Raw genomic sequence first — 18,242 nt, 5'->3', positions numbered from 1 at the left:
AGGAGAGAAAAAGGTGGGAAGAAAAAAAGTTGTTTTATCATTAAATACAAAAAAAAAGGGGGGGGGGGGACTACAACTGTAACTCAGAGGCTAACTATAGGTAAGCAGATTAAGATGATACTCTTAACGGACTGCTAATGGTTCAGTCTCTAGCCAGAGTGGTTCAGAAGAAACTGAGGACAGTTTGCCCACGCGTACTGGCTAGCCTCGTGGCACAACACAAGGAGACCGCACATGTGCAGGCCCAATGGACCCTGCTACCGAAGTTCTCCGATCAATAGTGCAGGGATGCAAGAGATTACTTACTGTAACTGGAAGTTCTTTAAGATGTGTGATCTCTATCTGGATTCCAAACATGGGTGCACATGCACGCCATGTGCCGGAGCCAGAACTGTTCATAGTAATGTCTGTTGACCCGCACGTGCGTCGACTGTGTGGCGTGTCCAAGGTTTTAAGAGGCTGATTCCAAAGGTGGGAGAGTAGCAATGAGAAGATGGGTACAAGGGCTCATGAGAAGAGAGTCTGTAGGAGAGCATGACCAACTGCCACATGCATTGCAGTGGCGGGGCGATAGCCTAATGGGCAGAAAAGGTGTGGACGCCTAATGGGCAGAAAAGGTGTGGATGGAGGTCCAGGTGCCCGCCCTACAAATCTCATGCCATGGGAAATCTGCGAGGAAGGCCAACATAGCAGCATATGCCCACATAGAGTGGGTCGAGACCCTCCGGGGGCTGGGTGGTGGAGGGGGTAGGAGAGCACATAGCCATCGGCAAATCACTGGGTGATCCATTTAGAGCGGGGCAGTCAATAGGCAGACCATGGGCCAAATCTGGACCAGCAGATGCTTCTGAATGGACCCCAGAAATTTAAATTTATTTATTTATTTTAATTTCTTCTCTGGTGGACCTTGGCTATACCTTGACCAAGAAATTTGGACCTGGATAAAATATAATTGACTACCCCTATTTAGAGAGAGTCACTGTGAAGAGAGTGGCAGGTACGCTGAAGATAAAAGGCCCCTGCCTGCCAAACATCAAGTGTGGAGCGCATGTTCTCGAGGGTGACATGCAGTTTGGGGTAGAAGGTTGGGAGGTGCATGCACTAATTAAGGTGGAAGGACAAGACCACTTTGGGCAAAAATTTGGGATGGAGACATAGGGAGACCTTGTCCTCGTGGAAGACAGTGAAAGGTTATCTGCCATCATTGCAGTCAGTTAGCGAACGCTTCTCACGGATGTGATGGCCACCAAAAACATCACCTTCATGGAAAGATGAGCAAGGTAGCAGGTGGCAAGTGGTTCAAAGGGTGGCTTGGTGAGGGCGGAAAGGGCGAGGTTAAGGTCCCAGAAAGGAGTAGGCTTCTGGATGGCAGGGAAAGCATTGAGGAAGCCACAAAGGTAGCAGGAACTAGTAGTGTCGGTGAAAATGGAAAACCCATCCAGAGATAGAAGAAAGGCACTAAGCACAGCCAGGTTGATGTATATGGAGGAGTGGATGAGGCCTGATCTTCGGCGAGAGATCAGATAGTCGAGGATGACGGGAATGGAGACAGAGTGCAGGTGGTGTCAGTGGCACTGCACCCAGATGGCAAAGTGATGCCATTTGGCTCAATAACACATGAGTGGACGGGCACCAGCTATAGGTAAGAATGTCGTGGACAGGGAGGAGCATGCAATATCTATGCACGAGCCCCATCCAAATACCAGGCTGCGAGCTGGAGAGGGCCCGGATTGGGGTGTCACAGCTGGGCGCTAGCTTGCATAAGATGATCCAGGAGACAGAGCAGAAGGCAAGCGGAGAGATGTCGTGGATCCGTGTACCAGTACCAGCGAGGCCAGGTGATGGCAATCAGGAGAAGAGTCACATCATCACACCGCACTTTGTGCAGGACCTGGGGAAGCAGGGGAATGGGCGGGAATGCTCAGCGGATGCCGGTGGTCCAGGACAAGAGGGGAGTGTCGCGTCGCCCCGGAAGCCCCAGCTTGTGGTTCTCCAGTGTGGCAAAAGAATTCCCAACACAGCGTGCCCCAGAGACGGAAGAGAATCCAGAGAGTGGGGTTGTGAAGTTCCCATTCGTGGTTGGCATGGAAGGAGCGACTGAGCATGTCCACCATGGAGTTGGTGGTGCCTGGAAGGTGAACGGCATGTAGTGTAAATTTGCGTTGGAGGCACCAGTTCCAAAGGAGGATGGCCTCTGCACAAAGAGAGGGGGATGGAGGACTACTTTGTTTATACAGATGACTGCCACCATGTTGTAGGACAGCAGCTGGACGTGGTAAGAGTGGAGAAAGGCTTGGCAGACAAGGCGGACGGCCTGCAGTTCCAGGACGTTGATGGTCATCCCCGGATGACCAGAGGCCTTGAGCTGTGTGGCCGTCCAGATGAGCTCCCCAGCCAATGAGGGAGGCGTCCGTCGTGAGGCTGCTGTAAGATGTGGGAGGCATGAAAGGAATGCCAGCCAGGACTGTGGATGGGTTGCGCCATCAGGTGAGAGAGGGGCAAGGACAGACAGGGGTGAAAAGAACCAGCTTGCTGAGATGGTCTGACTGTGGGTTGTTAACAGAGCGGAGCCACAGCTGGAGGCAGCGCATATGGAGGTGGGCATACGGCAGAACCGAGGTGCATACTGTCATATGGCCCAGAAAGGAAAGGCACTGATGCATGTGCAGGCAGCAGCAGAGCTGCGCAATGAGTGTGAGAGCAGTACGAAGGAAGACAGATGATGCAACAAAGTCCAGACGACCTCCTATGAAGGTAAGAAGGTGGGTAGGGATGAGGACAGATTTGTCCTCATTGATGATGATTCCTAGGGCATTGAGGAGGGAACGTAGGGTTTGAATGGTAGTCAGAAGGCCGGTTCGGGACAGTGCTACAAGGAGCCAATCGTCCAGATAAGGAAACAACAATTGACTCAGTCACCACATGTATGCTGCCACGACAGCAAAGACCTTTGTGAACACGCAGGGGGCAGTAGCAATCCCAAAGGGGAGGACCCAGAACTGATAGTGGGAATGACCCACTGTGAATCGAAGGAACTTGCGACAAGCAGGGTAGATGTTGATATGGAAGTAGGCATCCTTCATATCGAGAGCCGCAAACCAGTTTCCACGGAGGAGGGAAGGGAGAATGAGGGGAAGGGTGACCATCCGGAAATGGAATCTGCGGATAAATTTGTTCAAGATTTCGAGGTCCAGAATAGGGCGTAGGCCACCCCCTTTCTTTGGTACGAGAAAATAGAAGCCCCGGTCCTGATAGCAGTGCAGGACGAGTTCTATGGTGCCTTTCCGCAGGAGGGTATCTGCTTCCTCTTTGAAAAGGTGGCACTGCGAGGGAGTGTCCAGGAACTGCTGGGGCGGGGTAGTGGGACAGAAAGGAGAAGTATTCGATAAGATAGCCTTGCTGGACAATGTCCAGCAGCCAACAGTTGGTGGTAATCTGGCCCCAGTTGCAAGCAAAGGGGGAGAGGCGACCCCTGAAAACCACTTGTGGTAAGAAGGGTGGAGGAAGGTTCGCAGGTCTTGAGTAAGGAGTCAAAAGGGTTGCTTGGGAGGATGATGCAGGAAGATAGACGTGGAAGTAGTAGCTGTGGCGGAGGAGTGTAGCCATTGTGAACATGGGCAATGGTGGGAAGAGTCAGGCAGGCGCTGGGGGTAAGGCTGCATGCGGCATGAGTCTGAAGGACGACCATTGTTGGTGGCAAGCTGTGGGGGGTGGGGAAGTTTGGTAGAGGCCCAGGGACTGGAGAGGGGCAAGAGTCCTTGAAAGAATGCATTTAATCCATTTGGTCACTGAACAGTTTATTGTTCTCGAAGGGAAGGTCCTCCAGAGTAGTCTGGACTGTGATGTTGCACCCCATAATGCTTTATAAAAATATGCTTATGGGTGTAAATATGACAAAACTGGAATATGTTTTACGCTAGATATGCCATGTAACATATCTTTGCAAAGGTTATGTTCTACTGAATGTATTCATCTTATTTGTATGCATGTATCATTTTTATATCTGAAGTTATGAGCATTGGCTCTATGTTTGTATTTAAAGTGTTTGCTGTAGGAAGCACATAAGGCAGATTTGGTCAACATAGCGTGAAGGGGTTATTCAAGTAATTGGGAGTACTTAACTAACAATGGACTTTGAGAGATGCCAATCCACATCTGAGCTTTCCTGGGAATGTTCAAACTAACATGTAAACAATGGTGTCGGCCTGCAAAAAGCTGAATCATTCATAGACATGTGACTTGCCCAGGTGGCTAGAGACCCCATCTTGTGGCTGTGATGTTGCACAAGAGAGACTATATAAGACCCTGGAAGCCCCTCCATTTTGTCTTCAGATGGTTCAAAAGATAGCCTCTCCACCCCAAAGAGATGCCTGAAAGAAAGTGGAACAAAGGACAGTAACTAAGGGGGTGTGAGTGATTGCTGGACCCAGACTAGGAAGGAGTCTAGTCTGTTAAAGAAGCTTATTGGAACATCTCTGAGGGTGAGATTTACCTGCATTTAGTTTCCTACTGTATTAGGCTAAGACTTGCGTGTTTTATTTTATTTTGTTTGGTAATTTACTTTGTTCTGTCTGTTATTACTTGGAACCACTTAAATCCTACTTTTTATATTTAATAAAACCACTTTTTAATTATTAAATTAACCCAGAGCAAGTATTGTACTTGGTCCTGCTAGTGAAGGCAGGGGGCTGGACTCGATGACCTTTTGGGGTCCCTTCCAGTTCTATGAGATAGGTATATCTCCGTATATTAATACCTGAGGGCACAAACAGCTGTGCATCTCTCTCTATCAGTGTTATAGAGGGCGAACAATTTATGAGTTAACCCTGTATAAGCTTTATACAGAGTAAAACGGATTTATTTGGGGTTTGGATCCCATTGGGAACTGGGTATCTGGGTGTTGGAGACGGGAGCACTTCTTAAGATGTTTTCAGTTAAGCCTGTAGCTTTTGGGGGGACATGGTTCAAACCTGGGTCTGTGTTTGTAGCAGGCTAGTATATCTGGCACAACCAGGCAGGGTACTGAAGTCCCAACCTGCCAGGGAAAATGGGCTTAGAGGTAGTCTCAAGCACATCAGGTGGCAGTCCCAAGGGGGTTTCTGTGACCCAACCCGTCACATGGACCTCCTTCGGAAAGCGGCTGGACTAGAGCCAGGAATCTCAGCAGATGACAACCCCAGATGCCAAGGAGCAGGAGACCGTGTCAGCGGCATAAACTGCAGCCTAGAAAGCCACTTTAGCTACCAGCCTGCCCTCGTCCACAAGAAGCTGGAAGTCCTGCTGTTTTTCCAGGGAAAGAAAGGCCTGAAAGTCTGCCAGCTTAGAGTATGAAAGGAAGTTGTACTTGGCCAGGATGGCAATATGAAATTGGAGGCTTAGCAGATGAGTAGACCTTGCGTCCCACAGGTCCAGTTTCTTAGCAGCCCGGTCAGGCGGCATGGAGCAGAAATGTTGTTGGCAGGCACACTCAGTCACAGCTTGCAACACCAGCAAGTTGGGGGGGAGGGGAGAAAAGTGGTATGCGTTAGAGAAGGGCGATGATGCGGGTGAAGCAATAGGACGCAGTCATGGTAGAGATCCCAAGCGGCCCAGTAGAGCCAAGCATAGGGGTCATCAGGCATTGACAGGGCTCACAGGTAGCAGAACCATGGATCAGCCAGCAGAGCATACATTGGATGATATGGTTGGTGCCGGGGATTTGGGCTGTACGACTAGGCCGGCGTGAAGGTAGTGTCTGGTTTAGAGGACCACTCAGAGTCTGAAGACCGGTCAGATAAGGGTGGGGCTATCAGAGCCGGTGGCACCATTGGTGCAGTGAAGGACGCCCGGTCCGAGAGAAGAAAGGGTGCGTCAGAGGACAACTGTGGAGAAAGGTGGAGCGGAGCTGGAGCAGGAGCGTCTCATCCTCGGGAGACAGCAGACGAAAGACACCTGAAGGGACGGGACACAGAGGTGTCCCAGCATATAGCAGCATGAACTCAGCTGTGGGCCTAAGAGGGGAGAGAGGGCCTGGTGTACGCAGAGCCGTAAGTCCCAATGGTCCTGGCGGTGGATCAGTCACCGAGGCCAGCAGTGGCACCGGTGGGGCATAGTGCTTGGACTTATGCTCCATGCGAGGCTTCTTTGGAGCAGGAGCATCTGGATCAATGCAAAATTTCTCACCCAACCTGGCACGGCTCAGGGAGGCAACACTGCGCTTATAGGTAGTCCCCATCAGGGAGCTGCCTTTATGCCCATGAGCATGCTTCTTGTGCACAGTGTGGGCTTTGGCAGGATGGGCCGGTGCCACCAATGCCGGATGGGAAAGGCCCAGGGAGGTGCTGACTGCCGGTACCGGGTGTTGCCGACAGATCCATGGTCACCAGATCCAATTGTGCACATGGGCGCACAGCCTCCTCCATAAGCAATTTGCAGAGGTGAAATTCTCTGTCTTCCCAGGTATGTGGCGGGAACGAGCGACAGATTAGCAGCAGGCAGCGATGTGATTCTCACCAAGACAATAGATTCAGTGCTGGTGCTAGTCACTCACAGAGAAGGAGCATGGGCAGGAAGCACAGTATTTAAAACCAGCTTACTGGGGCACAGTCCCTGAGCCGGGGAAAGATCCCTGGAGGGAAGAAGTCCAATGGAAACCTAAGAACTAAGGGGAAAACTATATACAACGAAAAGAGTAGTTCTCTTAGCGAGCTAAGAGTACCAAGGAACAGTGGTTCCAACTCTGGCCATTCAGAGGTAAGAAGAAACTAGAGTGGTGTCGACCTGCACAGCCTCTTAAAGCCGTGCAGGTCAATGGACACTACTATGGACAGTTACGGCTGTGGCGTATGGTGCTCATGCGTACCCATATTTGGAATCCACATAGGGACCAGCACTCGAAGCCACACCAACAGTGCAGCACCCACAGGGACACTACTTGAAGAAAATAAGGTTTGGCAAGGAAGTACTTTCTTAACCTTCATTGGGAGTGCTATTACAATGATATTCTAATATGTGATTTTAGAATCTAAGATATAATAGTCAAGTATTTTAGTGAGATTCAAGTTGTCTAATGTTTTTAAACAAAGTCAAAAAATGACTACAGATCAAAATGTGACCATGCAAATCTCTTCAGCGTATGTATTTTCCCCTCTAGCTAACCTAATACTTCCCACCATTAATACTCCAGTTGGCACAGTCCCTTCAAATCATCAGTTAAAAAAAAAAATCTGATTTCTGATAAGATGGTATAAAGTGTTAAACTTTTCAAAACAAAAGGTGTTTCTTTTTTAAAAAAGAAACAGTGGAGCAGAAAGTCTTTATGTTTAAGGTTTCAGACTGGTAGCCGTGTTAGCCTGTATCAGCAAAAACAACGAGGAGTCCTTGTGGCATTTAATTGTCTCGTTAGACTGACCTCACACTTGGTAAGGCAACTCCCATCCTTTCATGTATTTATACCTGCTCCTGTATTTTCCACTCCATGCATCTGATGAAGTGGGTTATAGCCCACGAAAGCTTATGCCCAAATAAATTTGTTAGTCTCTAAGGTGCCACAAGGACTCCTCGTTGTTTTTATGTTTAAGGGTTCGTCTGCAATGGAGACACTGACTATACATGAGCAAATAACTACCTAATATGAAGTGCTGTCAAAGCACAGCAAAACAGAATGGGAAAGATATTTCATTTTCTTTTTATAGTAGCCATATGTGTTACATGTAACCATAGGGGGTACAAAACTTTCAAATAAGTATAATATTCATATTGGCTACTTTTTCAGTGTGATAGAAGTCTTATTCTACTATACTGAAACTTTCTGATAAGGTTAAGGTTGCTCTTAGCTCTTACAAGCCAATTAGGACATCTTATTTTAAAGTTATAGTAGAATCTTGTTACACAACTATAAAGGAGCTGGCTTGATAGTCTTACGTCAGAGTCTTGTGCTTCTATATTATATGAAGGATGAGTGTGTGTGGACAGCCCTCCTAGCCCCTGGTCCTCTCATGGATCAGTAAGTAGTTCAAAGACAGTAAACAAAGGGTAGGAATAAATGGTCATTTTTGTACTGGGACCTGTGCTGTTCAACACATTCATAAGTGATCTGGAAAAGGGGGTATACAGCAAGATGGCAAAGTCTGCACACAATACAAAATTACTCAATATATTTAAGTCCAAAGCAGACTGCGAAGAATTACAAAGCAATCTCACAAAACTGGGTGACTGGGTAACAAAATGGCAGATGAAATTCAATGTTGATAAGTGCAAAGTCATGCACATTGCAAAATAATCCCAACTACACATTAAAATGATGGGTTCTAATTAGCTCTTACCACTCAAAGAGACCTTGGAGTCAATGGGGATAATTCTCTAGAAATGTCTACTCAATGTGCAGCAATAATCAAAAAAGCTAATGTTAGGAGTCATTAGTAAAGATAGATAAGACATAAAATATCATGATGCCACTATATAATCATGATCATATACCAAATGAGGAGATCAAAAGACGTACAGAGGTGATCGATGTAGTGCAGGCGATGTACAACACAAAGTGGAGATGGGCGGGTCATGTAGTCCGCAGGCAAGACAATAAGTGGACAACCTGCATCAGTGACTGGATCCCCAGAGACCACAAGCAACTGCTGGGCAGACCGAAATCGCGCTGGGCGGATCGCGTGACAAAACTCTTTGGCCAGAAATGGAAAGAACGTGCTCACAACGAAACAGAATGTTGTAGCATCAACTTGTGTTCATGGAGGGATGGATGAGGACAAGCCAGATTATATAAATCCAAGGCATGCCCACATTTTAAATATTGTGCACAGCTCTGGTCACCCCATCTCAAAAAAGATATATTAGTATTGGAAAAGGTACAGAGAAAGGCAACAAAAAGGATTAGGGGTATGGAGCAGCGTACATACGAGGAGAGATTTAAAAGATTGGAAAAGTTCATCTTAGAGAAGAGATGATTAAAGGTGGGGGATATGACAGAGGTCTATAAAATCATGAATGGTATGGAGAAAGTGAATAGGGAAGTGTTATGTGAAGGGGTAACAAAAATCAGGGATCACACAATGACGTTAATAGACAGCAGGTTGAAACTAATGCAAGGAAGTACTTCTTCACACAATGAACAATCAACCTGTGGAACTTGTTACGAGGTAATGTTGTGAAGGCCAAAAGTGAAACTGGGTTCAAAAAGTAATTAGGTAAGTTCATAGAGGAGAGGTCCATCAATGGCTATTAGCCATGATGGTCAGAAATGCAAACCCATGCTCTGGGTGTCCCTAAACCTCCAACTGCCAGAAGGACTGGACAACAGGGGTTAGATCACTCAATAATTGCCCTGTTCTGTTCATTCCCTTGAAGCATCTGGCACTGGTCACTGTTGGAAGCCGGGATACTAGGCTAGATGCTCCATCGGTCTGACACAGCATTTCCTCTAATTTTTACCACACATGTACAGACTGAATTTTGTTATATGCATCAATATGGAAGTGATGTGACACACATCACCTTCATATTGGTGCACATAACAAAATGCATAGGGGGGGAGGGCGCCGAGGGGTTTGGAGGGTGGGAGGGGGGCTCAGGGCTGGGGTAGAAGGTTGGAGTGAAGGGATGTGAGGGCTCCGGCTGGGGGTCCAGGTTCTGGGGTGGGGTCAGGGATGAGCGGCTCAGGGCTGGGGCAGAGGGCTGGGGTGTAGGGGATGAGGGCTCCAGCTGGGGGTGCAGGAGAGTGCCCCGGGGTTACATCAGGGAGAAAGGACTCCTCCTAGCTCTCTCTTCCCACAGCGGCACCCGGGCCACGGCAGCTCCAGGGCTGGGGGCACAGGATAAGCTTCCCGGCCACGGCAGGCCCGGGGCTAAGTTGGGGCTAGGAAAGGAGCGCCCCGGGCACAGCCGGTCCAGGCTGGGGATCAGTTCGGGCCACCCCTTCCCCGGCCGCAGCAGGTTGGGGGCCGAGCTAGGTCCTGGCCGGGGGAATGGCGCCTCTCCCCCAGCCACGGCAGCTCTCAGCCAGGTGGGTTCCCTGAGTGCCTGTGCAGCGCGAAATAGGCTACTGTGTAGCCGCGCAGCTTACAGGAAACTTAGGTCTGACAGTATGGATATTCTTATGTTCTTAACCACCTCTGGCAAATCCTTAGAACAACACTGCCAGAAAACTAAAGCAAACAGTTTCTAGTCCAATTTTGTTAGGGCCTCTTCAGAAAACCCATTGCCCTTCAAAAGTTTAACTGTTTCCACAGCTGGTCTCCAATCTACAAAACACAAGACTGGTTAAAGTTAACAGAATTTAATCTTATTCTCTTCCAGGTAGAGACCCATAGCATTTCCCTGTCTCTAAATATTTTAGAGTTAAGACATAAATTTACATGCCTTAGAGTAAAGGACAAAAGAAGTAATACTGATGTTTATTGATTAGTGGCATCAATTATGCAGTTTGTACCTTCATGTACTCCTTGATAAATCGAGCTGCCTTCACACCAGTTTCCACATTAAAACTTATGTCAACTTTCACTTCTGTCTCCTGGTCAGTAAGTTTTATTATTGGTACCTGCAAATATTTATAGAAGAGAGACATTTTATACATCCCAAACAGTAGGCTGAAGCTTTTCTACATTTGATTAGTCAGACATTTCCTTAATTTAAGGCATTCAGACACAACTGGCCTATAGTGACACTGTATTACTGAACATCAGGTGGATGTCTTCAAGAGGCTGATTTAGGGTATGTCTGCATTGCAATTACAGGCATGAATGCAGCCGTGTAAAAATTACCAAGATACTGCTTGAGCTAACTAGCTCAAGCAGTAACAGTGAAGCCCTGGCAGCACAGGCTGTACAACTCCACCTGGTTACCTGGGTACCTAGTGCTAACTCAAGATGTGGCAGCTTCAATGCTATTGTGATTCAAACTAGCTATATTATGCCTACATCTCCTAGTCCCACCTCTGACTGCAGTGCAGACACACCCATAGAGAACTATTATCTTTAATTTAAGTGGACAATTACGTCTTGAAGTGACTGGATTAGAAGACCAACTAAATCCAGACCAACACAAAACATTCCTATACTAAAATGGATATTTTTTTTGCATGTGTTCATTTTCAATTAGAGGTTTATCATTTTCCAGTTTTCAATTATAACCTCATTAATCCACACTAATAGTAGAAGGAAGTGATTAAGGAAGGGCTCATACAGATTAGAATGGCTTCTAGACTAATAAATGCCAAGCAGTGGAGGAGCTTTAGCACCTCTAACCACCAAAAAGAGTCCTAACAGTTTCCAAAGTGTTTCAAAGTACTAAGATAATATGCCACAACCTCAGTGGACTACACTAACTCTGCCATCAGTACAGTAATAACACCTTTCTGTGCATTTGCTTTTGACATTGCCAACTCATTCATTTTCAGAGGGGATTTAGGAGTTCATATTTTATCCCCTGCAGAATTAATCTATACTTCTGTACAGCATCTCCCTAAAGTCAGTCCAATCATGCAATTACATAATTTCCATCAGACAGTCTTTTTGCATGCATGACACCTGTTTCATCAGGGTTGTAAGAAAGGTGTGAGACACATGCCTTGTAAACGAGTGGTTGCTAGAAATTATCATGCACTGAAATGCTAAACCATCACTATGGAACACCTGTCTATTCCATAGGTATTAGGAAGCCTTCTGAAAAATAAGTTGTTGATTTCAGTGTTTTCACCTGGAATTACAAGATTGCTAAGTGTCCTTGCTTAAGGCCTCTCTACAGTCCTGCATAAATAGCAAAGACACAACAACCACTGCTTCTAAAACTGAGTGGCCTCAAATCTGCTACACAAAATCTAAACAAATATTATTACACGTTTAGGTGTTTTCCAGTAAGTATAGATCTCTTGAAAGGCACTAGATACACAAGCCCTGTAGACCAGGGGTGGGCAAACTACGGCCTGTGGACCACGTCCGGCCCATCAGAACCAGGGAGCGGAGTCAGGGGGCTTTCCGCATGGCTCCCGGAAGCAGCAGCATGTCCCCCCGCCGGCTCCTATGCGCAGGGGCAGCCAGGGGGCTCCACACGCTGCCCCTGCCCTAAGCGCCACCCCCACAGCTCCCATTGGCCGGGAACCGCAGCCAATGGGAGCTGCAGAGGCAGCATCTGTGGACAGGGCAGCATGCAGAGCCACCTGTCCGTGCCTCCATGTAGGAGGCAGATGGGGACATGCCGCTGCTTCCAGGAGCTGCTTGAAGTAAGCGTCGCCCAGAGCCTGCACCCCTGAGCTTCCCCCCCTTGCACCTCAACTCCCTGCCCTGATCCCCCTCCCACCCTCCAAACCCCTTGGTCCCAGCCCGGAGCACCCTCCTACACCCCAAACCCCTCATGCCCAGCCCGAGCCCTCACCCCCCTCCCCCGCACCCCAACCCTCAATTTTGTGAGCATTCATGGCCCGCCATACACTTTCTATACACAGATGTGGGCCTGGGGCCACAGTTTGCCCACACCTGTTGTAGACCATACCACTATCCACAAACAGGGAACATTTGAGAGGCAACAAGTTACGTTTCTCAAATCAGTTCAAGAAATCACATCCCATGCCAGAACAACTGTACCAGAGATTCAATCTTTAGCTTAAGTCACACTTGTGAAAGCTTTCAAAACTTAGGCAAGCTGCCCACAATGAAGAACTAGTGTTTAGAGTTGTTTACAGAGACAAAAGGTTGGACCGGTAAGAGATATTATCTCACATTCTAGGTCTCTCTGGTTTGCAAGAGACAGCTATACTAAAACCAAACTACACTGGAAAAGAACTGAGCTTATGGGTTATCCATATCCAGGGTACTCTCTGAGTTGCTTACCACACTAAGTGCTGCACAACCAATGTAGTAGTGCTAAAAAGGTTTAATCAGCACCTAGAACCATTATCACATTTCTCTTTGTCTAGTTTCCCCTCTGCCCACAAAGTCAAGATTGTACAGTCTATAGGATCAAGGTTCTCTGAATTCTAGAAGACTTTGCAGATTAGTTAGCCAAGTAGTTCTGACCAGAGACAAGGTGGTTGCTGAAGTAAAAGAGCATTATGCAATCAGCACGCAAGATTCCATTTTCAGAGACAGGGAGTTTAACAAAGTGCAACATGATAGCAAGCCAAACTGCAAGCAGTGATTGAGGAAGTCCTTTAACAACTTTCAGCACTGTAAATAAAATTAGTAAGAAGCTACATCTCTGGATCAGTGATTATGAACACATTAGCTGGATTCTGTCAAACCACGTACCCTACAAAAGTGTTATCCAGAAAACAGGAAAACATGGGATAAAAGAACACAGCAAGTCAACATGCATGAAGCACCAAAATAGCTACATGTGCCACCTTTAACAAGTTTTTTCTTTACATTGTATTTATGTCACCTTATTATCAAAGCAGTTTATTTTTCCAAATAGGAATTTTGTTTCTCATTACTTACCGTAGCTTTGTCAAGTACTTTAATGGAATATGGCTCAGCCACATTGTGTTTCCTTAGTGCTTGTTCCAGCAGTTGTAGAGGTGGGCGTTCCCATTTCCCAAAAACAACTAAATCAATATCACTATAGACAGGAAACAAAATATAACAATAAAGTCCACTGAAATGAGAGAGTAATATTCCCCTGTAGATAAATGGTAACACTAATCTTCTGCACAATACTTTGAAAGAGCTCCCAAAAAGCTCAAATCTTTAAGTATGGTAGTTCTGCCATACTTTCTAGCATACTGTAACTTAAGCCGATGTAGGAATGGTCAATTAAGTCTATAAAAATAATTAAGTCAATTTCTCCAATATTTTCCTACTGAAGCCTAGTTCAAATCAAGAAACAATACGGTTCTATAAAAATGATATGGTTCATTACTGCTGCAGACTGAGGTTTAATTATGCTGTTGATCAAGCAAGCAGTTTACAGAATTGTGGAGTCCAAAATGTTTTCAAGAACTAATGTGATTTTATAAAAAAAGACTATATATTGAATACAATAGGCTTTAAACAAACACTAGAAGAAGCAGCTTTGGAAGTATGCAGGAGCCTGCAATATTGTAAATAAAGATACAAGTACACTGTGCAAGTGACGCACAGTGAAACTAACTAGACAATTTTAAACACTGAGTTGACTGAATTGCAAAAGATAAATGGCATAATTTGTAAACACTAAATTTCAGTTCTAAAAAGATTTGTGTGTTCGTAAGACGTAGGGAAATTAATTTTCAGTGGTTGTCTGTTTAATGATTAATGTTCAATGATTATCTCAGTTATTATATGGCTTAGATAGTAAATATTAGCTATCCCACCAAAGTATGAAATATTTCACAATACTGCTCAATTTGTATGGGTAAGTGACATGAATTATCTCAAAAGATAACAAGTGTTATCCCAAAGTGCATCTAGAAGAAGCTATTTAAATCAAGAGTCAGCAATCAGTGGAGGGTATGGATGGTGGCACAAAGATTATTAAAATATTTATGTACTTCCAAAAGTTCATAGTATGTTCAGTGGCTCTTTCCCTGCTTAGGTGAGACATTAGATACAAACTTTCAGTAATATTACATTTTCACATTCTGGTTTGCAAATATTTGAAAATAAACCAATTCTCTTCTAGAGGTTTATCACCACTTTCATAAGACAGACCAAAAAGGTTATGTACCAAAGTAACTTGCTACTTACCTAGTTGGAAGGTAAAGCCCTGTACTAAAGCTGCCAAATATCTGAACCTGAAAGGAAAAGTTAAATACTAAAACATATCCTGCAATTATTAATATTAAAGCAAAATGTAGCCAAACAAGTCTTACTGTTAATAGGTCGAGAAAAACATGAGTTTACTTAAACTATTCCTTAAGACTCCATCTGACTAATGTTAAACAAATGTTATCCCACCTAAGCTCAAATTCTGTCAAATTTAGATTAATACATCATAAAGGAAGAGGTGGTGTGAAGTTAGCCTCACTCTGCCCCCCCCAACCCCACAAGTGTTGAGAGAAGTTTGGAGTTTAATACAGTAAGTCTAAAAATGTTATTTTTGATATTATCTTTAGACTTAAAAGTAAGGAGACTTAACAGGAAAGGGTGGTCACTTCTCTTCAGGGAAACCATGCCTAGCACCATAAGCAGCAGAACAAAGACTAGTGCAAGCAAGGCCATGCCTACTGTAGGAGTATACTACACCAGCAAAGCTTTCCTAGTGTGCTTACAGCTATACTGGCAAAGCTGCACTTTGTATCACTACAGTAAAGCCACCCATTACAGGGAAAGTAAGCTATACTTGTAAAAGTATGGCTTTGCCAGTATTATTGTAAAAACAGTAGAGACTACTGCTATAACAGCTACATCAGACAGAGGTCACTTCTTCACACCCCGGAGGAACACCATGCCAGTAGAAGTCTGTAGTGTAGACCTGGCCTAAGTCATTTATCGCATTAACTCTCAACCCCACTTGGAGATGTTTACGCTAATGAAGAACAATCCCTTCCTCTTAGAAAAGCATAATTGGACAGTCAGAGGAAAACCGTTCTCAGGGATAGCTTTACTTTTTAAATCAGTGATGCTAGAATCTGAAGACAGTAGCAATGAATTTTAAAGACAAGAGAAGAAGCCAGCCTTGGAATAGATATTAAAAATACCTTGAGCAAAGTAAATACATTAATTCTATAGCCAGTGAACTGTAGAAAGACTTCAAACATCCACATTATAGCTCCATATTTATTGGTTGAAATATGGAAACCACCCCATTAGAATCTCAAGCGAGGCAAGACTAGATTAGGTGGACCACCGATCTGATATGGCAATTCCTGTGGTTGAACTAATCAACTGGATACGTTACTGGTTATTCTTGGTAAATGGGGTTACTTCAATATACTTTAAGTGAAACCAATGAAGAACATAGTATCCAAGACCTAATTTTCACCAGGATTTCTTTTGAAACTACTCTAAGGATCATATTTCTTCTGTGTAAAGCTAATTCAGGATGCTGCAGACATGCTGAAAACACAACCAATTTAAACAGACATTAAAAACAAGTCCTTGTCCAATAAGTCATTGTGTCCAAGTTTTATGCATACACGAGTATTAAGTAGGAAACACAATACATGAATGCTAACAGTTTAATAGAAACAACATAAATCACCTATAATGCAAGATTGACTTATCAAATTTGGTTATTGTATGCAATGTAGTTGTAGCTGTGTCAGGATATTAGAGACACAAGGTGTGTGGGGTAATGTCTCACTCACCAACAGAAGTTGGTCCAATCAAATTCAAAAAAGAGTCAACAGCGGTTAAATTTTCTCGATATGTTTACAGAGATAATTAACTTAGACAAACAGTAGATGTCCCATTTCTGAGACAAACTTCTCTCACACGTATGCCACTTAACTTTCCCTGCATTCCCTATTACACTAACGTATTTTATATAAATATGTCTCTCTGCTTCATGTTTGGTCATTTCAGCGGACCATCACAGCTGCAAATAAATCTGATTAAAGGCTGCTTACTAGAAGAGTCACCGATAGTATGCAAAAGTAACAGCAAAAGGAACCACAAAAAGTAAGAACAGTCTTCCAGAAAGGGCTTGTAAAAATTTTACTATTTAAGCTATTGAAAACCAAAGGAAAGGGACCTAGAATTTTGTCCAAAATATGGCCTCAAGCAATTGAGTATCTCACCTTGCAGTTACTAATTTCCTTCTTTAGGCCTCTTGGTGGAGGTTATACATTGTGATTTAGTTCCTCTGACCCACTTTTCCCTCAATAATCCTTAAGCATATTTTAGCCATACTTTTGTATCACGTTTTTCCCACAGGATATTGATATCCTATTGATTCCATAATGTAGGAAGATCTGTATGGATCTTCAAGGCATAGTGTTTTAAAAGTATCTGCCTGCCTATCAGTGCTTGGTTTTACATGTTTCTTTTATAGTTTACAATACCAATCCCGCAAAAATTAAAAAGTTCTAAAAAACAAATGTCCAACATTTAGCTAGTGTTGCTAAATCAAGTCTACACTCTAATATCAGGAATTAAGTTCATATGTCAGTAATCAACTTAATCATAAGCTATTACTCAAGAAATGATATATACAAGAATTTCTAATTTGGCTGTAATTTTGCTTTAGTCAGTTTTGGCTATTGTTGAAGATTTAGAGAGCAAGATAACTACTAGGCTTCAGCAACCTGAAGCCTAGATTTGAAATTCTTGTATTAAGCTTCTACTCCTTTGATGGTTTCAATTAAGAGTAGCTTGTTGTAAGAGCCAGCAATGGTGGTTATATTATAATGCAAGAGTTGTGACAAGTTCATTTTTAAAAAGTTAAATGGAGAGAGAACTCAGAAAAGGTTGCATTAGGAAGACAAAATGGAACTTAAATGAACTCTGTTCTACAGTGTACTAGTAAATTTGATTTGAAACTTGAGATGTACTCACATCAGCTGTAGGCCAAAGATCTTTGATGACTGTCTCTATTCTTTTCACCACTTCTCTTCTCATAGTTGCTTCTTCAGGACGAGGGGACATGAAGTCATAAAAGTCAATTATTTCTTCATGGAGCCTACAGGTGGGGGTGGGGAATAAAATAGTAGCATCAGCAATGACCGTGGTGATGGAACTTCTCTATCCAATACAAACAAACAAAATGGTTTCTACCCTAACACCATATACATGTATGCATATATGTTGCCTTTCAACCAAACATTTTTAGAAATTAAGTTTTATGATACTACTCTACAAAAAAGATTCCTTGTTTCAAAAATAGTTTATCTAAGTTGATGTATATTTTATCATCTTAATTATGTGTGCTAACAGTCTAGAGACAAGGTATTGGTACTTTATAGATTATATAGCAGAGGTGGCCAACCTGAGCATGAGAAGGAGCCAGTTTACACCAATGTACATTGCCAAAGAGCCACAGTAATGTCAGCAGCCCCCCCCCCCCCCCCCCCGGCCCCGCTTCCAGTGCCTCCCGCCCACCGGCAGCCCATCAGCGCCTCCCCCTCTCTCCCCGCACCTCCTGATCAGCTGTTTTGTGGCGTGCATGAGCCTCGGGGGGGGGGAGGGGGGAGGAGCGAGGACAGGGCAGGGCAGGCTCAGGGGAGTAGGCAGGAAGGGGTGGAGTAGGGGCAAGGCCTGTAGCAGAGCCAGGGGTTGAGCAGTGAGCACCCCCTGGCCCATTGGAAAGTTAGCAACTGTAGGTCCAGCCCCGGAGTCAGTGTCTATACAAGGAGCCGCATATTAACTTCTGAAGATCCGCATGTGGCTCCGGAGCCACAG

The 18,242-nt window shown here is 44.7% G+C and overlaps 1 protein-coding gene across 4 annotated transcripts in view; it reads right to left on the bottom strand.

Moving 5' to 3' along the window:
• Positions 1 to 18,242, bottom strand: part of TENT4A (terminal nucleotidyltransferase 4A) — a 97,151-nt gene that overhangs the window by 60,366 nt on the left and 18,543 nt on the right. For all 4 annotated transcript variants that reach the window (XM_024200695.3, XM_024200696.3, XM_024200697.3 and 1 more), the window contains exons 2-5: positions 17,400 to 17,523; positions 14,649 to 14,695; positions 13,422 to 13,542; positions 10,421 to 10,528 (exon numbers count right to left, since the gene is read on the bottom strand). In XM_024200695.3, coding sequence (XP_024056463.1) covers positions 10,421 to 10,528; positions 13,422 to 13,542; positions 14,649 to 14,695; positions 17,400 to 17,523 — 400 coding nt within the window. The remainder of the gene's footprint in view (positions 1 to 10,420; positions 10,529 to 13,421; positions 13,543 to 14,648; positions 14,696 to 17,399; positions 17,524 to 18,242) is intronic.

This window comes from Terrapene carolina, unplaced genomic scaffold (assembly GCF_002925995.2).
Source record: "Terrapene carolina triunguis isolate 2854851 unplaced genomic scaffold, T_m_triunguis-2.0 Scaffold580, whole genome shotgun sequence".
Taxonomy (NCBI): Eukaryota; Metazoa; Chordata; order Testudines; family Emydidae; genus Terrapene; species Terrapene triunguis.
Note: the sequence above shows the minus strand (reverse complement) of the source record. Positions and strands in the feature narration are given on the sequence as shown.